At 30.6% G+C, this 27665-nt stretch overlaps 1 protein-coding gene across 1 annotated transcript in view; it reads right to left on the bottom strand.

The window, feature by feature from the left end:
• LOC136984324 (multiple PDZ domain protein-like) overlaps positions 1-27665 on the bottom strand; it is a 120908-nt gene that overhangs the window by 58886 nt on the left and 34357 nt on the right. Inside the window, exons 6-7 of the mRNA XM_067281257.1 lie at positions 12191-12407; positions 10484-10618 (exon numbers count right to left, since the gene is read on the bottom strand). Coding sequence (XP_067137358.1) covers positions 10484-10618; positions 12191-12407 — 352 coding nt within the window. The remainder of the gene's footprint in view (positions 1-10483; positions 10619-12190; positions 12408-27665) is intronic.

Here is a 27665-nt window from a genome sequence, read left to right as displayed (position 1 = left end):
AAGAAATAATCCTATTTCTAATAATGGTTTTTTTTTTTACATTTTTCGATAAACAAAGTGGTATTTTTAATTGTTTAATTATACTTTTATTTAATAAATGTTCCATTTGGAATAGAATAATTTTCTTCTTCTAGAAAGCAAAGAAGGGTTCAATCTCCAATTGTATGCAAAAGTTTATCAACATCACTGCTCTAACAAAATACTATTAACAATTCACAAACCATTTATTTTCAACAAATTTCGGTCAGCTTCTCATAGGTTTAGAGAAGAAACAACTCAAGATCATCCTTGTAACCAAGTAATCTCATGTAATCAAGTACTCATCATGTAGAACTGATCTTGCTGGTTTGCTAAGTTTTCTTCAAGATGAAGTTGCAGGAGAAAAGAGGATACAGTTAGCCATCAAAGGGTTTGATAAATTCATTCCAACTCAGCATTCTAATAACAGAAAAGAGGATAGTTATTCTAAGAGAGTTAAATTATCATTGATACCCTCTGCAGCAGATTTGTTTGCTTCTTCCAAAGAAGGAGTTCAGAAGATATAGTATGTAGAAGAAAATATGCATAAGTCAGAGAAATGTAGGAAAGTTTGAAAAATGTCATTACAAGAAAGACAAGATGCGGTGAAAAAGGCATATTGTTGTTTTTTTGTTTGAAGAAAAGTCATACAGTAAGGCAATGTAAAATTAAGATGAGTTGCTTGATTTGCAACAATCATCATCATTACCCCCTGTGTAGAAGTTTTCCAGGGTAAAAGTCTGTCTATCTGAAGAGAGAACAGATAAAGAGTTACCACCATCACAAGACAAAGCACTTTCTAATTTTACAAAAATTCCTTGTGGTGTTGCAAACTTTGGCTGTTTCATTGCAAGGTCATAAAATTAAACATACTGTGCATGCAATAATAGACTCTGGTTCTCAACATTCCTGTATATTGAATTCTACAGCAAAGATGATAGGTTATAAATCTATTAAAAAGGAAGCTCTCCAACATACACTATTTGGAAGAGCTAATTCTCATATTTGTGATCATAACATTTTCACTGTGTTTCTGTGCAATTTAACAGCAACATATAATTGTTAATTTGATGTTCTTGGTCTATCTATTATTTGTAAGACTACACTTCCTGTAAAAAAAAGGTTCAGGGTTACAGGAGCTTAAAAGATATGGTATTAAGTTGACTGATCTTGAAGGTGGACCAATTAAACTTCTCATTGAAGCTGATGTGGCTGGTAAATTGATGACAAGCAAATATAGGAAGCTTGCTTATGGTCTCGGTTATAGAAACTAAATCAGGTTGGACAGTCATGGGCCACACTGCTGAAACATCATCTAATAATACAATCTTGATTGTTACTTCTATGTTGAACAAGAACATTTGTATTTTGGATTTATGGACTCTCGATTCATTAGGTATTACTGATCCTTCAAAAAAGAAAAGTAAACTTAAATTTCATAAGACTGCAATAAAAGTCATCTCTGCAAAGGAAGATTGTTTTGTTTTAGTAGTTGGGAATGACAGAATTAAAGATGATTTGGTTACACTTTTTGAGTTCTGTTCAAAGTGGATAATAGTGGGCCTTTTGTGGTGCATTTACTGTGGATTGAAGGGCATTCCTGACTTCCAGACAATTATGAACTTGCTTCCATGAGATTGAATTCAACAGTTAAGAAGCTTGAATCAGAAGGTTTCTATCTAGCTTATAATGATGGCTCCTTTCAAGAATGATTTCAAGAATGGCTCCTTGATAATATTGAGCAGTAGTGCTTGTAAATGAGATTAAAGCTTCATGTCATTATTTTCCACATAAACATGTAGTCAAGGCAAATAAGGTATTTGAAGCATCAGCTAAGCAAAAGGGATTTCCTCATCTAATGAATGTCTTGAAAAAGATTAAATCTCATTGAATTGATTCCTACAATTTTAAGTCTTCTTTTGAAAAAATAGGTATAGTGGCAGATGTTCATAAAGCTTTTCTACAAATCAGCCTGTTTCCTAATGATAAGAGCTTTCTCAGATTTCTCTGGTATGGAAATGATGGAAATTTGAAACAATATAGACATTGTAGAGTGGTGTTTGGTGTATCTTGTAGTCTGTCTATTCCAGGAGCTGTGATCCAGTACCATCTTCAGTCAGTTTCAAATTCAATCAAGAAAAAAGAGTCAACATATCCAGTAAATGCTATTTGGAAAATCAGGAAGAGTTTTAATGTCAATAACTATAATGTTCAAAGTAAACTAGAGTTACAACATTTTGTGCAAGTTGTTACAAATGTTATGACTGAAAGTTTGAGTTAAGAGGGTTGGAGTATATTGACTCTACTTTAAACTGTATAGCAGATGCAAATGTTTTTAGGAATAATTTGGAACCAAAGTAATGACACCCTTTGAATAAATGTGATAAATTTGAAAAAATATTTCAAAAATATTACAAAGAAATTAATTTCAGCTGCTGCTCATCATATTTTCAATCCACTAGGTATGATCTGTCCAGTTACTCTGATCCCTAAGCTCTTACTAGTGTTTGTGGGAGATGGAATTAACCTAGAAACAACAGGTTAATAGAGATTAAGTCTGAGTTTTTTAAATGAAGTAAGGATATTTCTCTCTAGGGCAAGGATTCCCAGATGGTTACATGGTAAAAATATTAATGAAAATTGTTCTTTACATATCTCCTATGATGCAGCAATGATGTCAATTTGCCTACACTGTAGCATCCTTCATTCAAACTGAGTTGAAAGATTCAGTTAAAGTTCAGCTCTTAAAGCTTGAAAATTAGAATCTCATCTTGTGGCAAAAGACAAGTATTGCAAGGCTAGAGTTACTTGCAGCTACTATTGTCTCTCAACTTTCTTTTAATATATAATAATAAGTGTGTTTCATAATGAGAAAGTATATTTTTGGACAGATTCTGCAACAGTTCTTTCTTGGATAAAAAGAGAAGCATAGAGAGCATTTGTGTATAACCAAGTTCAAAAAATAAAACTTTTGACACAGAAGGAGACTTGGAGACATGTTCCCAGATCAATGAATTCTGCATAATTTGCTGAGATTGAAGTGGTGGGAAGGTCTGGATTGACTTTACCTTTCACCCAACAAATAGCCTAGTACTGATTTTGTTGCAAATGAAAAAGAGGTATATAATGAGAGAAAAATGAAGAATGTTTCATCCCTTTTAAATATAAGGAGACAGAAGTTTGATTTGTACTTGCTTCTTGAACTATTACAAGACAGTGAGTGTGACAGGTTGGATCAGTTTATACATAACTGTAAGAATCAGCAGACAAAGAAAGGTGATCTTATTGTACCTGAAATAGATTCTGGAGAAAAAGTTATCATCTGTATAATACAAAAGGAATCATTCGAAGGAATAAAGGATAAATGTCTGAAAGCTCTTAAGCCATTTTATGATGAAGCAATTATTAAAGCATGTACAAATGTGTATCAGAGAGAGGATACTTCAGAATTTAGAATGCCTGTGATATTACCTGGGAAACATACAATTGTTAAATGGTTAGTGATGAATGAACATAAAAGACTAGCACATGTTGGCATGTCTTATGCTCACTTACAGAAAGTTTTGGATACTTAGTGGACAAAGGACTGTTCATTCTATTTTATGGTGTTGTTTGTAGATAATATTCTGTGAAGATTATCCACCATCCAAACCTCCACCAGTTGACAGAGTCCAAAATGCTACAAGACTAGATTTTGCTGACCCATTAATATTGAAGGATAAAAGAAAAGCTTGAGTTTGCCTATTCACATGTGCTGACCATTCATCTCGAGCTTGTATCATCATTGTCTACAGAAGCTTTCATACAGATTTTACATTATTTTATTGCTCAATGAGGAAAACCTACAACAGTATATAGTGACAATGGTACAAATTTTATAAGAGCTAATAATGTCTTCACATCAATTGACTTTGAATATGTCTTGCAACAAAGTAAAAAAAAAAATGTATTACTTGGAAGTTTATTCCACCAGCAACTCCTTGATGGGAGTGACTTATAGGTATGATAAAACAAGTTTTAAGAAAGATTCTTGGATGTGCTAGCTTAAATTTTGAAAAAAATGTATGCTGTCATATGCAATTGTAAAGTGATTCTAAACAATAAACCTCTTATAGTTGTGTCTGCTGATCCAGATTTAACCCCATTAACTCCTGCATCTTTCTGAAAAAAATTATAATGATCATGCTAGATGCTAATACCAAGGTAGACACACATTATCTAAAACTCAGATTACACTATATATAAAAATGTTCATAAAGCATTCAAAAGGAAATTCAGAATAGAATATTTAGGAGTTCTACAGTCTTACAAACCAAGGAAGAGTAGTAATAACAATAGTGTTTAAAGTTGGTGACATTGTACTTGTTAGCAATGAAGGATATAAGAAGACTAATGTGACCTCTTAGTCAATAATCAAATTATTACCTGGTGTAAATGGAATAAGTCATCATGCTAGAATTAAAACCCAAGGAGAAGAAAAAAAAAAAAAAAAAAAAAAATCAGAGCTCTTCAGTCACTCTACCCATTAAAAATTTCTTCAAATCAAGAAGTTCCAGAAGCCAAACCAGTTGAAAATTCTGAGAGAGGAAGAATGGTCCTTGAAAACTGGTTTTCAAAATTTGGTAAGCGGACAAAACAATCCAACAGACTAAGGTGTAAACGTTTGATAGGCTCATACTTGAAATACAAATGCTCTTAAACACCAGAGACATAATTTTCTGACACGGTATCACTACAGACATATGTTACTGTTAAAGATTGTAAATTGACTTCAATAGTTACGTCAACTTAGGTGGGAGGATGTCAGAAATATTGCCTACTTAAACAATTAGTTAGCTGCTGTGACAACCAGTTTAAAAAAGAATAAGAATATTTTTTAAAAATAGCAACTAACACCTGTAATCCAGTTAAAATGAACACAATTTACTATGTTCATTTAATATATTTTTATGTACAAATTTAAGGAAAACTGATTTAAAAAAAAAAAACCATAGTAAACAGAACAATCATGGAGAGCAAACAGAAGAATTCATCAAACACACAAGCTGCCTGGCTTGCTTGTATCAATAAAATGATGATCAGTACAGACATTGTAAAAAACTGAACATAATCAGATTATACAAATAAATTAGTAAAATCTATTCTCAATAGGATAAAACAAGCCAAAAGAAAAACCCAATGAATTATTATCATCATTATAAATAATAAAAAAATTGTAAAAATTAATTTCTCTCTATCTCACAAAACACGAGTATCCCATCTACTTTTATTTAAGCTACTTTTCTATCATATTTTATTTAACATTTATTTATAATTAAACATTTTGATGTATAATTTCCCATGCAAAAAAGTCTAGTTCTCTAGATAAATATTTTATTATTAAAATAACTTCAAGACAAATGGCTGGATTCATGCAGACATGTGTTTCCAATGACTAACATTTCTTGTGTCCCGGAGTTAAGTGATGAGGGCATAAGGTAAGGTAAGGTCTTTATTTCACCATACTTGACTTTCAGCCACAAGATTTTATTGTTGACAATTTTGTTTACATTAGATTCATATAGATCTGTGTTATCGTAAAGTGCTGTTTTGTTTCTGTACTGCAGTCTCTTCCCACTGCACTCTGCTAACTATGCATAAACTCTCTACGAAGACTTGTCAAAACTCTCTGGAAGCCTGACCCTCTTATCAACATCCAAACCACTGGGGAGCTGGACCACGCTATTGAAGAATTAACCCATACCTTACACATGGCATATCGGCTAGCCACTAAGGAGAGACTTCATACCACAAAAACAGCCTGGTGGAACTCGCACCTCCAGGATCTGAGGAAGAAAACAAGAAAAGCAAAAAGAGGCTACAGGAAGGCTAACGGAAACAGTAAGGAGGACCTACGTCAGGAATACTTAAAAATCAAAAAAGTGTACAAACAGGCCATAAATGAGGCGAGAACACAATCTTGGAAACAGTTTTGCAACAGGGTGGGTGAGAAAGGGCCATGGACTATACCGTACTATATAGCCTTTAACAAAACAAAAGCTGCACACACTCCCTGCTCGGTCAAAAAGGAAGACGGGAATTATACCAAAAGCATCGAGGAAACTTACAGTTATGTTCTTAATGCTCTCTTTCCTGACGATAACCCCAGCGAAGACACTCAGTACCACGATCACATCAGGACGTGCAGCATGACAGAGGATAAACAAATCACTGACAAAAATTTTTCAATGACAGAAATTGCCACCCTTTTCAGGAAAATAAACAACAGGAAGGCGCCGGGTCCAGACGAAATTACCGGACAAATGGCGAAAGGGGCTCTTAGGGCAATCCCAGCCCACCTCCTGGTAATTTATAACAAATGCCTACAAATGAAACACTTCCCGGACAGGTGGAAGGTGGCAAAAATTAGGCTGATACCGAAATGCGACAAGCCAAACACCCCGAATGACTACCGACCCATTTCGCTTTTATCGATAATGGGGAAAATTTTGGATTCCCTTATGGCTAGGAGGCTCCAACATCATTCAGAACTCAACAACACCCTTCACCCTCTGCAGTATGGGTTTAGAAAAAAGAAAGGTACAAATTTGGCCCTCCAGGAACTAATCAACAGCATAAAGGAGGCTAAGAAGAAAGACCAACATACTCTGGCTGTAGCCATAGACTTTAAGGGGGCATTTAACCATGCCTGGTGGCCGGCCATCATTCTGGCCTTGAAAAACATAAATTGCCCTTCTAACATCCTTGGGCTTTATAGAAGCTTTCTCACGCACCGGCAAGCACAGTTGGGCCCAACTGGCAAGATGGTCATCAAGCAGATTACTAGGGGATGCCCCCAAGGGTCGAGTTCGGGCCCCCTACTTTGGATAATACTATACAATGGTCTTCTTCACATCCAGGATAAGGCTCACTCCAACTTGAAAGCCAAAATCATAGGGTTTGCAGATGATACCCTTATCCTGATGAACCACAGGAATCAAGAAGTTATTCAAAGCGGAATGAATTCCCTGCTGGACAACATCCAGGACTGGACTGTCAAAAACAAATTAATCATCAACACCAATAAGTGTGCTTGTATCGTATTCCCAAGGAAGAAACCGCTCAATAAAAAGCCATCAATAAAAATTCGGAATGAGAGAATCAGGTGTACAGACATAATCAAATATCTTGGAATACAAGTCGACAGCCAATTGACCTGGTCGCCCCACATGGACTATGTAAAGCAAAAAGCGGTGACCATGTCGCACGCTCTTAGGTCCATTAGCAGGAACCTTTGGGGCCTCAGCCACAAAAGTTCTTCTCTTATTTACCATTGTGCGATCGAGCCGGCTGTCTTGTATGGCGCCGAGGTTTGGGGATATGCTACCCGTAGGCAACAAATCAGTAAAAAACTCCAAACAATTCAACGCTGCTGTCTCATTACTGTGTGTCGGGCCTATCGGACGGCCCCGACCAGTGGGCTGCAAGTGATAGCCAACACCATCCCTCTCGACCTCAAGGCGGCTGGTAGATACTGGTTATTCCAACTCAAGCACTTCCCTTCTCACCTGGTCACCTGCAATACTACTCCGCCTCAGATTAAAACCATAGCTGAAAACATTCTCAAAAATGGTATCGATAAATATAATGATTACAGTCTAGTGCACCCCGCCACCGTGCCCCCAGTGGTGGACATTAACTCTGGGATTCGTGAGAAGACTTGCACCACTATCTACACGGATGGGTCGAAAGGCCCAATGGGTGTAGGGGCTGCCTTTGTGCACCTCAACAACAACAGTAGGGTGATCCATCAGGCGTATTTCAAATTAAGTCCATTCTGTACGATCAATCAAGCCGAGAGCCTGGCAATCTCCAACGCATTGAAATACGTCCAGAGGACAGTTAAACAAGGAGCCAAGGAAAAGATAGCCTTGGTTAGCGACAGTAAGGTGGCGCTCCATCAGATCCAGGCACTAAACACAAATCTAAAACTTATTAAGGACATCACGCTTATGACCAACTTGCTGGAAAAGAAAAACATTAACATCTCTTTCCATTGGACCAAGGGACATTCCGGAGTACTAGGAAACGACAAAGCGGACTTCTTAGCAAAGAAGGCCATCTGTAATATAGCGGAACCTACCTTCTCCTTCGTCCCACTCAGCTGGGTCAAAGCTCAGCTCCACGAATTCACTATCAGTAGGTGGCAAGAAAGGTGGGCCACTGGTTCTACGGGAAGGAGCACTTTTGACTTTTTCCCAACCATCGAAGAGAGGAACAAAGCGAACCACTACACTCCTGACTTCCATACAACGCAGTTCATCACTGGGCATGGCGGCTTTAAACACTACCTTAAACGTTTCTTGAACAAAGGCAACGGAATGTGTGATTGCAAGAAGGGGAAAGAAACACCAGAACATATACTGTTCCACTGCCCAGTGTACTCTACCCACCGTGTCCAGCTGAAAAGTGTCATGTACTCCCAAGGGTTCCATTGGCCCTGTCAGAATAAGGACTTTCTCTTCAACAAGAAAACAACAACTGCCTTCAAGACCTTCATCTACAACACAGGGATCACATCTCCGAACTTTCATCCTAGTACTAACCAGCGCTCCAGTAGGCGTCCCTCCTCTGATCCTGCCACATAGATCTACACGCGGCTTTTTGTAATCCTGTGCCGGTTGTAAGTCCGATATGGCACCCAGGACCTTCCCAAGATGGGAACTTGTCAGCAAAGGTTGTCGCGAATGCTTGCTTTTCGTGTATTGTCGTGGTATTGTTCTGTTATGTCGAGCCCTGGGGCTCTCACCGGGTGTTCGTCTTTGCACCCACGTTCGGCTTCTTAAAGGCTATCTCATTGTGTTCGGTTTATCGGGACCGAGTGTTCTGTCGGGCGCCTCTTCACTATCGGGCTCTGTTCTCCCACTTTGGGGATGTTATGTTCTCATCTGGGGAATGTTCATCACGCGACCTTTCTTGTACCCCTGAACCTGTAGTAAGTCCTACATAGTACTCAGGGTCCCCCAAGACAGTGGTTCGTCAGTTTATGTTCATCTGCCACCTGTGCTTTACTCGGAATTCCATGTAACGGCGTTTGCTTCGTGGTGTTTTTCGTCCATTCCGAGTTGGTGTTTGTGTGCTACCTCTCCTTCGAAGGAGCATTTTGTTCTTGTTTTAGTTAAGTGTACTGTAATTGTCGGGTTTCATCTGTCACCTCCAATTTGGAGCACCCACACTGTTCTCTGTGGGCCTAGGCCCACATTTTGTAAAAGCTTATCTTGGCATTCTTATCTCTGCCCGGTACTTACCGCTCACGGCCCTCTCTTCACACTTTTCTATCGTCCTTGCCCCATCTTCCCCCCCCACAAGATTTTATTGTTGACAATTTTGTTTACATTAGATTCATATAGATCTGTGTTATCGTAAAGTGCTGTTTTGTTTCTGTACTGCAGTCTCTTCCCACTGCACTCTGCTTAACTATGCATAAACTCTCTATATAAAAAGAACTTTGAGAACTATGTCTCATGAATAATCACTTACAAACCAATAGTGTAGAAAAAGTAGAGAAGCTGTGCAAGAGCCTCCTGACATCCAGAAATGTAAAGGAAAAGGAAGAGAAATGATGATTCCAAAGCTGTACTAAGTTTAGCTGAGGCACATGAAATACTAATAAGAAAAATTTTTTTATAGGCACACAGCATGAATGAAAGTGATTGTTCAAAGCATTCTAGGCACTGAAAATCATACTTTAACTCGAGACAAAGCTTATAGACAACAAATATCAAAGATACTTTTTTTTTATCAAGAATTAGTTTTTTAAATATATTATAATGTTGTATCATATATTTAAAAAAATATATATATATAATCATTAAAATGTTCTTATCTATAATTTTTAATGATTCTCCAAACTTATTTTCTCCTATTTTTGTTTTCCAATCTCCTAAAAAATTATTCATCAATGTTCTATGTATTCCAGTTTTTTGTTTACTTTGGTTAAACTATATTATTATACTATTCAAAAGAATAGAAGTCACCATTGAAAACAACATAAATTTCTTTTATCTGCTTCTGATTAAAACATCTTCAGAAGCATACTGTGACTTTAATAATAAATTAAAAATTAGCAAGTTATAATCTGTTTTTTAACATGTATAGGAGTTCAACATGTATAAGGTTAGTTAAAGGACATTTAAATAACCCATCCTTATTCAAAGAAGTGACTGAACAATAAAATTCATTTTGTTCTTTATATAAATTCCTTTAAAATAATTTAATTCTGAAATTTAATTGCCAATTTTCACATTAAAAATATTTATGTTATAAACAAAATATAAAATGAAAGATAGCAATAGTTATTGTGCAATTTATGGCTTTTTAAAGTTCCGTAACTTCATCTACGAATCAGCTTATGTTATATGATATTCAATTAAATTATTATTTTTCTATAATATAACTCTAAATAAAAAGTATTTCATTAACTTACCCTATCTGCTACTCCTCCTGGAAGAATCGTTTTAACAACTACACCAGTACTTTTTCCTCCAATAATACCAAATCCTAATCCACTTCCATCATTTATCAAATCTACTGCTTCCACTTGAGCCCATTCAGTTGTTAGCTTTTTCACAAAAAATAAAAATTTTATCATTTTGCATATTTATTTCACAATTTAAACCATTTTATTATTGTATATTTACTCAAAAATTAAGGACCTTGTTTTCAATATGTTTTATTTTATAATGCTAAGTAAAATATTAAATGTAATAGTAAATCAATTCAATGTAATAAGAAATTAGATATTTTTAAATTTTCAAATGATCAATCATCAAAAGTAAACTATTTGAATTTGAATAGCTGGCAAAACTCAAAGTCTCAAAATCAATTAACCAGTTTTGTTAAAAAAAAGACTAATTTATTTCAGTAAAAACCCATTTTTAAACATCAGGTGACAAACCAGTTTCAAAACCAAATTGAATTCAGTAGAATTAATTTTTATTATTGTATTTTATTAACATTAATAAAATTCTACAGTGAGTATTATTAACCAAGATTCATAAACATCTCTATCATATTTTATTCTCACCAAAAAGATGTCAGTGTTTCTTTAAGGCTGGTAAACATTGGAATCTGTTTTTAAGAAACAACATTTGAAAACTATCATTTTAAGATTAATTCTTGCTGGTTTTCACATCAATTTTAACTTACAAATTGAAAATATAAAAGATATGTAGCATTACTTTAAAAAAGTTACGACAATAAATTGGTGCAGTATGTTAAATTGTAACATTACAGAGAAATTTTCTTAGGAGAAATTACAAATATATTTGATAGTACATTTTTATGTGAAACCATATGAAATACAAGCATATTTTACTTCCAAAAAAAGATAAACAAAATGAAATCATAATAAAGATTCTGTTTTCTCTGCCTGTTTAAAACCAGCTTTGAAAACAGATTTTTGGTTTGGCTAAAACTGTTGAAATCAATTTATTAACTAAGTAAACAACATATATTTAAATGGTCTTTTAATTTTTTATCACATGATTTAAGTGTGTACTAGTTGTTCTATTCAAAATATAAAAATTAATTTTATTTAATCACTTATATATCTCAATAATGTTTAAGAAAGTATTTAAAATTTTACTATTCATTTTAAATAACTAAATAACCATATTTCATATCAAATTTATAACATTAACATTATCAAACAGCACCAGATTTTTGAACTGTGTTTAGACCAGCTGATAATTTGCACTTAAATAATGTTACAATTGCAGTATTTCTGAAACAACTGATTATTTTAGCCTCACTTTAGCCTGCAGTAATCCTGTGAATGATATAATGATATAAATTTAATAAGAATTTAAATTGAATTAGTTTATGTATTGAAATAGCTTTCAAATATAATAGTCTAATGTTTCATTAGTTAAATCTGCTCTTTTAATTGTTCTATTATTAACTTTCAAGCCAAATAATGACTTGTTTAGCTTGAAAGCTAATAAAATGACAGTTGCTATAAAGCAACTGACTATTTTATAGTTATTCAGAACTGATAATTTATATGTAACAAAAAACTTACAAGAGTGAGTGTAAGCATATTAATTTAAAATATAAGCTGATAAATCTTTGTCATTATAGCAGTAATGATTACATTACTTACTCACATTGAGCAAGAAAAATTTAAACTTACAACCATATCAGATTCCTTTGCTCCTTCACCTAAAGCTTGCAAGTGATCTTGATCTTTAACAGGATGATCAGTTGGTATTCCTCCTCTTGCAACTATCAGTTCAACTAACCCTCGAGCCTGCTGCAATATACTTATAGCTTGCTGATGAGAGATATTACTATCCAATGGTTGTCCATCAATGGCAAGAATCTGATCTCCTTCCTGTAGCCTTCCATCTCTAAAAATTAATGTATTTAATTTATTACATTCTGATAAATAAACTTAACTGAATATTATATATTTCTATTTTTTTAATGTTAAGTTTTGAATTTTTATTACATTAAAAAATTTTAATTGAGATATATCATATGAAAAATAGCTTAAAATTTCCTATAAACAAAATTTTATATTTATGAAATGCCAATTTATATAATCATGATACTTTAATAAATAATATAGTGATTTAAATTATTATAACTGAAAATTTTATGAAAATATTGTTTTTAAAATGCTGTAAACCATAAAAAAATTATAAAGATCTTCTCTTGAATATTTTTTTTACATTATACATTTTATTGCTAAATATATTTAATCAAAGTTTTAAATTATCTAGCTTTAAATAAATTTGATATTATCTTGCATATTTTAAAACAATCTTGACCAAAATGTTACACACACACACACACACACACACACACACACACAATGCTGTTAAACTTTTTCACAGAAATATTTAAATTGATAATATAAATAATGAACTTTGCTTGTATGTTATGCCAATGATGTACTGATCCCATTATTTCAGTAATGTATATAAATAAAAAAAATTTTTTTTTTACTTTTATTTCCAAATAGTTATGATATTCTAAATCTATCCATTAATTTTCATAAATATTTGATTAGTAGTCAAAATTTTATTATACATTTTGTCCAAACCAAACTTTCTACAAAAAAAAATATCACTTTTCTGCTTGTATTTTAAAAATAAAGTACTACTAAATTAGTCCCCACTTGTTAAAGCCTATTTTTAGTTTTCTGTCACTCCCAGATCATTTCCATGTAAAGTTAAAGGAGAGTATGGAAAAAGAACTGCTACAACAAAACAGTATTGTGTAAAAATTTAACAAAGTATCATTCTCTTAAATGAGGTTAGGCATTTTTATCTTATTTCTTCAATTTTAATTAATGTAGAAAATATTGTAGATTTTTTTTTTATTTAACTGATAATTTAGCAGAACATAAGAGAAATTTTTAAAATAATTTATTATAAATGTTATCATTTCACAGATTTTATAAATCAAATATTTAATTATTTTTGATATGAGTAAATAAACATGTTGACAAAGTAATAGTAAATAAGGCTTTTTAAATTTAGAAAATAATTTCACATACATAATACATATTAGCAGATAAGTCAGCACTGTCTGGGAAAAAAAAAACCTTATTAAAAGTTTGATTATTTTAGTCTGTCATTGTTATGTTTATTACAAAGTGTCAAAGAAATGAAATCAAGAGGAGGAATGGGGGTATCAAGAATTTGATGATAGCCTATATTTTCCACAGAATCGTAGAGAATGAGTATGAAACATTTGGTACAGATTGATCAAAAAAGCTTTTATAAGTGTAAAGAGAACAGACAGACCAATAGACAAACATTCTATCATATATATTTGTAGGTATTTGTCTCTGTATTTGTAATTTTGCAGAAGCTTAGCCTCTAATAAAAGATCATCTCTGCAAAAAAAAAAGAAAAAGGACTGTTTTGTTCTGGTAATTGAGTATGAAAGAATTGATTATGATTTGGTTTCATCTTATTTTTTAAATTGTAAAAATATTGTTTGCCATTTCAATTTAATTGATTTTTTATTATGGCAACAGCCACTAAAATGTTTCTACTACCTACTTTCTCACATTCAAAATGTAAAGCCAAATAACTTGAGTACATATGAGCAGTCCAAGATCAAAATAAGTTTATTGAATGTTTGGGTTCAGGATTATTTTGAAAAGATGGAGTCTTGAATTTGTGGCAAAAAAAATGACGGCTCAATCTCACCCCCAAAATCCAATACAAAGTCTAGATCAACATCTTGCTGTAATGTCTGAACAGTTCCAATTCCAAAGCCTCGGCAATATCAAGAATTTGTGTTTCTTGAGAAGAATCAATGACGACTTCTTCAACCACTGTTGTCAGAACATGTTCTTCATATGACTTCCTACTTCCAATCTCAGTTGCGTTCTCTAACCCTGTAAGGTTTTTCTTTTCCACTTTCTTGACTACATAGTTTCATTGCCTTGAGCTAGAATAACTTCTATTTCAGTTGGCTATCCAGATGTTGAGGGTAGCAAACCTTCAACATCTAGACTTTGCTCATGTTCCTCAATGTTAAATAAGAAAATGATGGTTAAATTAAAAATAAGCTAATTATATTGTAATTAGTGTGATAATCAAGATAAATAGATTACTTTATTTCTAAAAACTTTAAAATCCAAGTAAAAAGCTACTCTTTAAAATCCGACTTCGAGTGAGTTAAGAAGACAAAAAAAGAACGAAAAGATGCTATACTTTCATAATTTTATTAATTCCATTTCCCAAATGCATTTTGCAACGCCTCATCAGTGGGTAGTTGAGTTTTGGTAACCTCCAGTATAGCATCTTTTCGTTCTTTTTTTGTCTTCTTAACTCACTCGAAGTCGGATTTTAAAGAGTAGCTTTTTACTTGGATTTTAAAGTTTTTAGAATTGAAATTTTACCGATCCCATTGGTTTTTTAAATTTTTTGAATAGATTACTTTATGATAAAATTATTGATTATATGAAAAGAATAATTCAAAAAGTAAAAAAAAAAAAAATAAAAAATATGCAGAAGATTAACTAAATTAATTTTGTTTAACAGTCAAAATAATGGTGAACAATGTTGTTATAAATACTTAATGTTAACTCTTTAAACTCTGAAAATTTCTTCTTGTTATGTATCTAGATACAAAATTGTTTTTATCCCTCAGGCTAGGCTTTAGTGGTGGGAAGTCATCTTCACAGTAGTGGAAGAGTTCAAATTTGTTTTAGGTGGGAGAATGGCATGAGGGAAGAATCAGGATTGTCTTGCTGCTATTATCTGTTGTTTCTCAATTATTATGCTTTTAATTATACTGTATTTGTTATTGTATAATATTAAAAAATGCTCGTTTTGTACTTTTTATTTGAAATAAATTATTTTCTAAAGAACAGTCATTTCTAAATAGCAAACTAATTAACACTTAATTTTTCTTTGTTAGCATTAGTTAGCATGCTTTTGTTGAGATTTGATAGTTATTCTGTTTAGCTTTTTTGGTCATGTGATAGTTTTTCTCGTTTGTTTGGAATAATTCACATGTTCCTTTATATTATATATCTACGGTTCTCAAAGTGTAGGTCACAAGAAGAGCTATGGGAGTCACAACAGATTTTACAATTGCCCAACATGTTTGTCCTGTAGACCAGGGGTGGCCAACTTTCGTGTACATAAGATCTACTTTTTATCTTAAAAATGTGTCGCGACCGACTTGTTGTCATAGGCATAGTCTAAGTGGAGAGGGGAGGTGTGCAATATATACCATGTTTATACACTGTATTTCAGTACGAGGTACACTCCTGCGAGCTATGGGTAGATAAGCAAAATATATTCAAAACTATTTTTCTATTTTTTAAATCACTTATTAAGTTTTCGAGATATAAGGCTCATAAAAAAATAAATTTCCAGACCCAACTTCTGCTATTTGCAGCTACCAGTTCATTCCGTACAGGCGGTACCTAAAAAAATCTTTCAAGATCGATTTTTAGTAAGTTGCAATATAATTTTTTTTTTTTTATCAATTGCAATGTATAAGTTGTGGTACTATTTGTTCGTAAATATGAAAAAGTACAGTATGGCTGATAATTTGATTGAAGATTATCATGAAAGAATGATATAAAATTTTTAGATTTATTCTTTGTTAATCTATCGATCGCGGGAGTGCACGTCGTTCTGAAACACTCTGTATATCTACCTACGTAAAAAACAACATAATTATCTAACAAGCCAAAAAACTCACATCCAGGGGAATTAAAACAACATGAGTAATTATTAACAATATTTATTAATTCGAATTAGCTACAGATAAAGACAGATTTGGAATCTATTTTATTACCTTAATAATAATGGGAGAAATAGTAATAATATTGTTAATACATGTACTAAAGAAAAGAAACTACCGCATGACAGTACCAAATATTCAAGCTAAATGGCTGTGTTTTTCTATGAGTCGAGTCATAACTGCATGCATACTGTCGCGTTTGCTTGTTACGTTCAGGCGTTGCGTTCAGTTACAAGTGTAACACATAAAGTAAAGACATCGCGAGCGGTCGACCAAAATTGGCTTCGCGATCGACCGGTCGATCGCGATCGACTTGTTGGCCACCCCTGCTGTAGACTTAACATTGTACCTTTGCCACTCCAGAATGGTGCAATGGTTTAGGCATCTGAACCACTGCACCATTCTCAAATATTTCAACATCGGAACAAAATAAAAATTATCATTTACAGCACTGTAATGTTTCATAAATAATACTAAAATTATTTTATTATTATTTCATTTAATTGACTGCAAATGTCAAAAAAAAATTTTTAATCAATTGACAATTTATATAATTTTATCATTAAAAATAAATAAAACTAAAATTAATTGTTAATTAGCAATAATAGAATAAATAGATTCTTAAAATTTTTCACTTTTATTAAAATTTAATCCTAAATGACATATTAAAGAGAGTCAATTTTGATTTCAAAAATTGATTCTCTTTAATAACTAATTATGAATATACGTGTGTTTGGAAGACAGAAGAAATCAGAAGGTGCTCATAGTATTCGTTTATCCTATGATAAAATATTTATTGATGGAGTAAAATATGGATATGATGAGAATTTGGGGAAAATTATTGTTGTCTCCTCATAGCAACCAGTAATCCAGGCTACCTCTATCGTGGCGTGGAATTGCGCCGGTATCAAAAATAAGCCGAATTCATTTTGGAAATATATATCGCAATTTGATGTAATCTTTTTATCTGAAACTTGGTATTCTGCTAAAGGTAATAATAGTAATTTTGAAGTTTTATCGGATTATAATTGTATCATTGGTGATGTTTTTCGTGATGGTAGTAGGGGTAGATTCAAGGCTGGATGGTTGTTGTTTATAAAAGTGTGTTTTTGTTATAAAGTAATTTATAGAGATGATTTTTTGGTTTTGATTAATATTATAGTACCTACGGGTGAATTTTTGTTATGTTTTGTGTATATGCAAGAGCATAATTGGCAGGAAATTTTTGAGATTTTAATTAATTTTCATTTTAATGAAGATTCTAACCTAATTATTTTGGGTGATCTTAATGCTCGGATGGGTGCGGAAAATATTATTCCTGATTACATTGGTGATGTTTTTGGTATTGATTATGTTAAAAGAAGCAGAATATCTAAGGATGCTATTGTGAACAGCAGAGGGCAAAAGATGCTTCAGTTTTGTATAGATAAAAATTTAATAATATTGAATGGTAGAATGTTGGGTGATGAAGCCGGTGAATATACGTTTGTGTCTAGTTTGGGTTCATCGGTTATTGATTTTGGTCTAACAACTTCCTGTGTATGGGGTTGTGTTAAATCTTTTTTTGTTGATGATTGTTGTTTATCGGATCATTTTCCTATAGTACTATGTTTGGACAATCCTGCTCAACTTAAGGTGACTAATAAGGGCAGCTTTTACGAAAGAATTTTTTGGAATTGTGAGACTATGAATACATTTGTGCGAGACTTTGAGAAATATTTGTTAGATTGTGATTCGGTTTCTCTATCAAGTGTTAGTAAAGTAATTGTTGAAATAGCTAATTTGCATAATATGAACTCTAAACCTAAGGACTATTTAAATATTAATAATTGGTTTGATCTGGATTGTCGCCTAATGATCCGTAACAGAAATAGAGCTTGGAGAGCGTTTAAGAAACGTGGTTTAGAATCGGATCGTAAATTATTTGTGTTATTTCGTAGTTTGGTTAAAAAGATTTGTGTAGCTAAGAAAAAAAAGTTCTTGTATACGGTTCAGAATTCGGATATCTTTCGTAAAAATAATAAATGGTTTTGGAATTTGTGTAAAATTAGAAATTATAATAGTAAAGTGAATATTTCTTTGGAGGAATGGTTTACTTATTTTTATTCCTTATATGGTTCTGCACTTCCGTATAGTGTAGATTTGTCTGTTTTCAATGAGTGTTTAAGTTGGTCTGATGAAATTTTGGATGTAGACATTATGGATTCCGAATTGAGCTATGTTTTAAGTAAAGTTAAGGTTGGTTCTGCGCCTGGGGTTGATGGTATACCTTCTGAATTTTGGAGAATGGATTGTGTTTTTCCGATACTGCTCAGAAGTTTTGATAGAATCTTGAGAACGGGGGCAGTCCCAAAAGATTGGGGCAGTGCTATTTTATGTCCGGTATATAAAAATGGCTCTAAAGTAATCCCTAGTAATTATAGAGGAATTTCACTGCTGAACTGTGTTTCAAAGATTTTTTGTAATATATTGTATCACAGGTTGGTTACTTGGTTAAATTTGAACAATATTTTATTTGAGAATCAGGCCGGTTTTCGTGAAAAATATTCTACGGTAGATAATATATTTATTCTGCATACCCTTATTTCTAAGACTTTAATGAGGAAAAGGCGAAAAGTATATGCATTCTTTGTTGATTTGTCCTCAGCTTTTGATACGGTGGATAGAAATTTAATGTGGAAAAAACTTTTGAAATATGGCATTAGTTTTAAATTTGTTTCTTTACTTACAGAATTATATAGTGAGTCTAATGTAAAGATTAAATGGGGTCGTCTTTGTTCTAGGTCTTTTTTTACTGCTACTGGGGTTAGACAGGGCTGTTTTAAGTCCGGTATTGTTTAGTATATATTTAAATGATTTAATTGAACAAATAACTAATTCTGACTATGAAGGTATAGAGGTGAATGGCATTGGTATCAAAATATTGGCTTACGCAGATGACATAGTCTTGATAGCCGACTCTGTTAGAGGTTTACAAGGATTTATTAATATTTTGGACAAATATCTTTTAGAAAATAACATGAGTTTGAATCTTATGAAATCTAAAGTTGTTGTTTTTCGTAACGGTGGTAAACTTGCTAAGTCGGACAAATGGTGGTTTAGAAACGATGTGATTCAGGTAGTTTCTCAATATAAATATTTGGGTGTTGTATTTAAATTTAACGGAAATTATAAATCCCATATTCAGATTGTGAAAAGGAATGCTTTTATTAAAACTGATAGAGTTATTCAGATGTGTAGGTCGGCTAAACTACGTAATTTAAAAGATTGTTTAAAGATTTTTAATTCAATTGTCACATCATCTTTGTTATATGCTGCCGAGGTTTGGGGTTATCAATCTGATGAGTTGGATCCGGTCCTGGCTAATTTTATTAAAAGATTATTTGGTTTGCCTCGTTGTACCCCAAGATATTTGATTTTTATGGAATGTTCGCTATTACCTTTGTCTTTTACAATACTAAATAAGTGTTTGAATTGGATCTTTAGGACTATTGATTTGGATGAAAAGCGATGGAGTAGAACGTGTTTAGGTTATGTGTTAAATAAAAGGGATCTGCTGTGGTCCAAAGGTTTAAGGAAAATTTGTGCTGATAACGGTATTAATTTTGATGAATTGCTAAATAATTATCACTGTTGCGCTACTTTGAAATTAAATTATTTTGACAACTTTATCTTTGATTTAAATCGTCGTATTAATGTAAGTTCTTATAATGTTTGGTATAAGCACTTAAACAAATCTTTCTTCGACTGCTTGATTTATAACAATAATCTCTCTTTTAATATTTGCTCCACGATAATGCAAATCAGATGTAATTCCCTTAATTTTTTACAGAACCATCGCAGAGAAATTTGCATATATTGTCAGGGCGATCTGCCATTGGATGCTTTTCACGTGATAGCTAGATGTACAAACTTAGAAAAAATACGTGAAAGTATTTTTGGTATTCCTAGTATTCAGTTTGATAAGTTTTTGGCCCTCATTGGTAATGAATGTAATTTTGATTTAATTAATTTTGTTCAAAAAATTAAATTATTTTTTAGGTAATCTATTATTGTTTTATTGTTTCAGTGTACTTTTTGTACGAAGTTTGGCGTATATTTTGTGTTAATTTGCATATTAAAATATTTGATTTGACCGAAAGGTGGCATTCGCTTCTTTTCTTTAAAGTGTGTTCGTTGCAAGGGATTTTTGGGAGTCTATCCGCTGTTAGACGTGACTGCTTAACTCTTTTGCTTTTCTTTTTTAGGTGGGTGTGATTACTTTTTTACTTATATAGTATTCTTTGTTCGGATAGTTCTCCCCACATTTGTTTTCTTTTATATATATATATATATATATTTTGGTTAAATATATAATGTTATCGTTTTGTGTAATATATTTCTTTATTTTTTGTATATGTTCAGTTTCTCTGTAAAATTTATGTATTGTATTTGTATATTAGTTTTGTTGTAAATGTTATGTTTTGATTTTGTACTCCCGCATCATGGGTTCGTCCTAGTATGACTAAAAAATAAAAATAAAAAATAAAAATAAATAATAATAATTATGAATATAAACACTTACTGAAGAGTACATATTTTTATAGCTATATTAATTATTATGTATATAATTATTACGTATATAAATATTTTAATGTGCTTATACATTAAAATATTTAAAACCATCCATTACATATTTTTAAAAAAAATAAGCCATTAATAATTCAAATTAAATAAATTTTTATATTTTAAAATCTGTCCTATAGTTAGTTAATTTTGTTGCTATTTCTTTATAAAGATATAATCTTAATAAGTATAGTTTACATGACTTAAAAAGTGATTTGAAAAAATTAACTTAATTACTATAGTTCACAAGATATAATTAAATTGAAAACATTTATTTCTCTCTATCATGCAAATGATTAAGTCCTTTGCAAAACATTCACAGCTACTAGTCGACGTATGTAATTTTTTGAAAATTTAATTTTGATAATTTAACACAGTGAAATAATTTACTTTAACATTCAACCTTTCTTTCAACTGTATTTGTAAAGCAAATTCTCACTGATCATAAATTAAGATAATTTCATAAACTGTATCATCAGCAGCAATATCTTTAAAAAGTTTCAAAATATATATATATTATACAACATTATTTAAAATAGTCTATTTAACAATCTATTGATTGTACAAGAATACAGGCAGTTTTTACATGTAGCTACATCATCTTTTATTTTTAAAAAAAACATTCATTTTAAGAATATCAAAAACTGACATTAAATGCTAGCAAGTAAAATACTGGAAAAGGAAAAAAACCAAACAAAAGTTAGTTATTTCATGAATTTCCAAGTTGTTTATTTGAGTAACAAATTTAATTTACATAAAAACAGAATATTTTAAATATTTGAACAAAGACTTTTACATGCATGTGATATTAAATATCACAAAATACCAAATATCATATTGTTTAAAAAAAATTCTTTTATCTTTATTTTATATTTGCACAGAGGCAGAAACGTAAAAAATTTAATGTTGAACTCAATCCCAATGAACCAACATCATAGTCAATTTTAGAAAATCTAATAACTGAAAATAAAAATTAATTTCCTATCAATCAAGAGAGAAAAAATAAAATATAGAAGAAAATTTTTGTTCCCTTCTGAAACAGACTTAAAAAAGTTTCAAATCTCTAATAATTAAATTTATATCTAAAAAAAAAAATTTCAAGTTTTCAGATTATTTAAATCAATAAGTATGTATGTCAAGTAAATAATTAAATAAACTGTGAATTAAAGTCAAAATACAAATATATACAAAAAAAACAGTTTTAAAAATGCATAAATATTTAATTTCAAAATCTATCTTATACTAATCTAATTTATTGTCAGTTCAAAATATATGAATTAGGCTATAAAAGTTTTCAAATCACATTTTTCTAAAATCAGCTTCACAAACATATTATTATTTACTTAAAAATCTTTTTATTTGGAAAGGTTATATATTTATGTTTTTCGTGTGTTATATGAACTGTACTTCTAAAAGATAACTTCTACAGACTACTACATTTACATGCATACAAAAAAAAAAAAAAAAACAAAAAAAACAAACACAATTTTTTCAATAAAGAATCAATAGTCTTATCAAAATTACTACATCCAAATTAAAATGTGTGGAAATTATAAGCATTCTTAATGATTAAAAGGCTTGATTATGATGCCCGCAAACTTTACATTGTAATTATACCGTGACTGTATTTTACATCTTAATTCTATTTATGTGAATATCTTTGCTATTTGAAATTATTCTTAAATATTATTCTGCTTTCTTGAATTTTCTAATTATACATTAAATTCCTTTTACTGATATATGAAATTAAAAATATGACTAAATATTTTTTCATGTTATAAAACTCTAATACTACACTCATTACAAACTTACAGTTTAACCAGTTTGAGATTAATTTTATTTTTTTACAACTAGTCTAATTAAAATAGCAAAAACTGGCTGAATGATATAAAATCATTTTTTTTACTATGATATTATAAATGACAAATTCTAACGACTAATATATACAAATGCAAATTAATATAGTATATTGTAATAATAAAAACAGAACTTATAAACTCATAAATGAGTTAAAATCAAATTAAGTGATAAAAATATATTAAATAAAATGATTTAATGCTATTAATTCCAATGAAAAGTTTCATAAAATATATTTCAAAATTTTTGACAGACAATCCCTACACGTACGTAAAATCTTATTAGTGCAAAGTAATAATTTTTGTATTCGCCACTTATTTTTTACACAGTGATTAACAGTAAAAATCAAATAAAAATTAGTTATATTTATAAAGAAATGACAATAATTTTAAAATCTTCAAAAATAAAAGTTTTAAATGTTAAATGCCATATAACTTGGACTTTATTTGTACAAAATTATTTTATTTTCTTTTTAAAATAATTGGCTTTGATCCATCGAGTATATTTATATTATTCCAGATTTATTTCAGTAAAAACTAATTATATTTGATATATGTCTAAAGCTATAAAGTTATCAAAAGGTAGAAAAAATTTTATCTGAATTATTAATATATCATCTTTATTATAATAATATAAATTTGAATACATCAAAACAATTTTTATCTCGAGAAATCTGTCCGAAATTCTACGCAAATTCAGAAAGTAAAAAATTTTTAATTTTATTTTGTATATTTCAGCTGGTATAGTAATATGCGTAGTAGTAATTCAAATCCATATAACTTCAAAAATTTTAAATTTAGTAAATTAAAAACGAACTTTCTAGATTAATTTTAAAATTTAAAAAAAATCTACAGGTAATTATATATACATATATATATATTTTTTAATTTTAAATTCTTATATTTATTAGCCATTTAAAGTTTTCTTTAATTCACATGAATTAATGAAAATTATTTCAGATGTAATTTAGCAAATAGACAAAATAATGTTAAATTCAACTATAAAGATAATTATAATAATGAACAAAAATGTACAGAATAGAATGGCAACATATTGTATAATTTCACAAGATTGTTTAAAGAGACAGTAATTGTTCAATTTATTAATCCTAGTACATTTTATATAATTAATATATCATATTTTATCGAAAAAAATTAAACAGTAATTTAAATATCGTTCATATTAAACAATAGGAAATTTAATCATTTCTACACAGAGAACACCCAATTAAAAAAAACTTTGCAAATACGTTATCTACACAAGAAACAAGACAATAAAATTCGCACGCAGAAAATAGAAATAAACAACATTTAATATTTAACACTTGTTTTGGCTTGAGAATTAATACGTTGGCATTTACTGTTGAATATAAGAAATTTAATAAGGATACTTTCCACCAAATAAAACCGTTTGCAAGTCTAAATGGTTTAAGAAAACGGAAAGTGGAAATGAAACCAAGCGGAAACTCGCGTAAATCTGCGTTTGATGGAGAGGCTATTACTTCAACAAATATTGCCAACTACTCTCTTCCCGAACACCACAGAATATTTTCAAAATTACTATTACATTTTGCAAATTTAATGGAAATTCTGACGCAATTCACTCAGTAAACAAACAACACTTTTAAACAAATCGTATATTCCGCGCCAAATTAGAAAAACTTTCAAATGCATAAAACCGCTGATTTCTTCGTATATCTACATTAAGCCAGAATATATATATATAAATTACAAAATTTTAACGTAAATGTAATAAGTGAAGGAAGGTGCACGCTGTTTATTATTTAATACTTTCAAAACATTTCGTTTGGCTTATAAAAATTGTAAACATTCGGTTTATCATCGTCCCACACATCGCCGTATGCTGCTTATGTCACATGATCCCACTTATCTGTTACAAACGGGAATATCCCATTAACAGCCTAGCAGCGGGGGTGGAGAGCAAATATTCTGTCTTACCTGTCAGCGGTGATTTTTTCAATATCACCTACGTTCGAGTCAATCTATGACTAATCGGAGCGAGTTAACCCATACCGTCCTTGTAAATGCTAGCCGGGTGCAAGATAACACATCGGTCGACGACAACACATGAGCTCTCTACGTACTCCAATCCAATAATGATACCTCTCATCCTACAGAGACATACCAGTGTTGCCCTGGCAACGCCTTCCATGTTGATTGTCAGTCGTCTCGTCCTATCAGCATCCGGGTATCGGTGATGCGGTTGAATTTTGATAAGAGACTTTCGACAAAAATCTTTCTTCCCAAAGTTATCGGTACCGAGAGAAATTTTAGAAGTGTTTACACCCCTAATGGTGACAGGCACGATTATATAAGTTCAGAAATCGGATTACAAAACTAAACGCCATGATAAGCTAAAGTATTATTAAGTTTTTCCCCAACTATTTTCTCGACAAATTAAATTCCTATTTAATTACTGTACATTTTAATTTGTTTGAAAATTAATATCCGTAGACGACCGTTCGATTTTACTTCGATTTTTAAGCGCAGAATTTTTAATTAGCGCGCTTTTCTTTTAATAAAGATAATCTGCGTTCCGCATAATGTATATACGCGAAAGTCATTTTGCAGCAGATTTAAATTTTCCCAGCTTTAATCGACATGAATTTCTCGATGTATTCGCATCATTAAATTAATGTAGTTTAATGATATAAAGAGGAAGACATTATTAATATTACACTTCGTAACTCGTATTAATTTATTACGTTTCGTTGTTTTTGTTTATATTTTTACATCAACACGTCGAAAAATTTCTAATAAAACACACACGCGATTTGATTAATTCATTACCCGGATTGCCGGGGTCTAAATTAAAGTATATGTGTGAGTAATTTATCATTTTTAATGGAGAGACCTTCCGTCTACCTTTATTATTTGATCGCAGTTATGAATTAATATCAAAGTAGAATTTTTACTTTATATATTATTATTATTATTATTATTATGTATTTTTCCGAATTAAATTCTCGTTTAAATTTAATAAAAATTTTATTGCGGTAAAAAAGAATTTTTATTAGTTAAAACGATTCGTTTTACTTTACAATTGAAATAAAAATGTCGTTTAAAACCAAGTTGAAAATGCCAGATTTCTTCGGAGTAATGTACTGGTAAATCTAATACCATTTGTATAGATTGCAATTTTTGATTTTGTTCGCATATATATAGAAGGAACTCGATATGGAACAGAACTAGAAAGTAATCATTTTTAAAACGAAACACATCTAACAATAAATGTAAAAGAAATGCCATTTTCAGATGTTATTAACGCTGCCTTTAATTTTATTACGTCGATAAGGACGTGCGTTTTATTAAAACATACATTAATTCTATCCTATCGAATATAATTCTTATTATGAATATTAGCTAATTATTGATAAATCCAATTATCGTTTCTTTTATAAAATAAAAGTATTTAAACGGTAATAACATCGACTAATCATTTAATTCGGTTTAGTCAATCAGGAAGTTCAGATTTTTCATAGAACGATGATAATTAATTTAACATTAACTCGATCGTAGAAAGTGAAATTAGTTTTATATATATATATATATATGTATGTATGCATAAACGAATTTTTAGTGAAAATTTTCGTCTTAAATTCCGGTTTAAAAAAGTGAATAAGCCGAAATTTGAATCGATAAAATCAATCGTAACGAGAGTGACAATATCTGAAAATACAACTAAGTATTAAAAGAGATTGGCTATTTTCCGTTCGTTTAACTAGAAACTTGTTTAACTTGACAACTTTGATTGATCTAAAAAATTCTCTTTAAATGATTCTCAAAAATTCTACAGACATAGTACAATCAATTCGGACGGAAAATACGAGAGATGAAAAATTACATTGCTAGGGAACGTAGCGGTAGTTGTTGTTGTAAAATGTTATTGTTATAAATATACGGAAATACGGAAAATATGAAAATTTATATAGATGATTTTCCTGTTATCTCTAGATAAATAGTATTTTTTCGAATTTACTTACAGAAATTATATATATATCTATATATATCTTAGATGTAAGAAATATTTTCAAAAATTTCTCATTTTAAATTATTTTCGCAATTATTATTAATCGATGTAAATAAATTTTTTGATGAACATATATTAATATAACTGATAAATGTTCTATCTAAAGCTAATGCTGCATATTAAAATATATACATTTCATACTGAGAAACATTAATTCGGCTAAATCAGCTATTAAAAAAAATTCTCACACGATTTAGTAGATAAAAATTTCGAAAAAGTTTTAATATTTCATATAAAGTCAACTGATAAATAGAAAAATAATTTTTGTTCCAACAAACTAACCACATATTAAAAGTCTGCAAATCAAATACTAGAAAAAAAAATTAATATAATCTTTACTATACTTATCCAGATTAAATATTCAGAGCCATAGTTTTATTATTTAGCATAAATTTCTCCTCTCTCTCTTTTTATTGATAAAATTCAGACAGATAACAAACGAAAAATCAAAATACATTCATGCTAAATTACTATTTTGAACGTTTATATTGAATTTATATTAAAGATGGCTTTCCTCGATCAAATACAAGCTGGATAAATAATGGATGAAAATACATTTAATCTTTGTATAATCTGAAAGGAAACACAAACGTCATAGTAAACAATGAATCCATAAAATCTTGCGCGAACAAAAATTCTATCCAACCCTACGTTTAGAGCTTAGGAAATATTTCGATTAAATGTTAATATTACGATAAAGGTAATTAAAAAGAATCATTACTATCTAAACTGCTAATGATTAATACAAATTACTGAATCGGTTTTTTTAGATAAATTTTATCTAAAAAAGAAAAAAAAACGATTCAGTAATTTGTAGAACTACCGTATACTGAAACCAATCACCAGTATAAAAACAAAGTGAGACAATTTCACTC

The sequence above is a fragment of the Centruroides vittatus genome, unplaced genomic scaffold, assembly GCF_030686945.1.
Source record: "Centruroides vittatus isolate TY-2023 unplaced genomic scaffold, ASM3068694v2 contig_913, whole genome shotgun sequence".
In the NCBI taxonomy this organism is placed as follows: Eukaryota; Metazoa; Arthropoda; class Arachnida; order Scorpiones; family Buthidae; genus Centruroides; species Centruroides vittatus.
The sequence above is the reverse complement of the archived record's forward strand: the minus strand, read 5'-3'. Positions and strand labels throughout refer to the sequence as shown.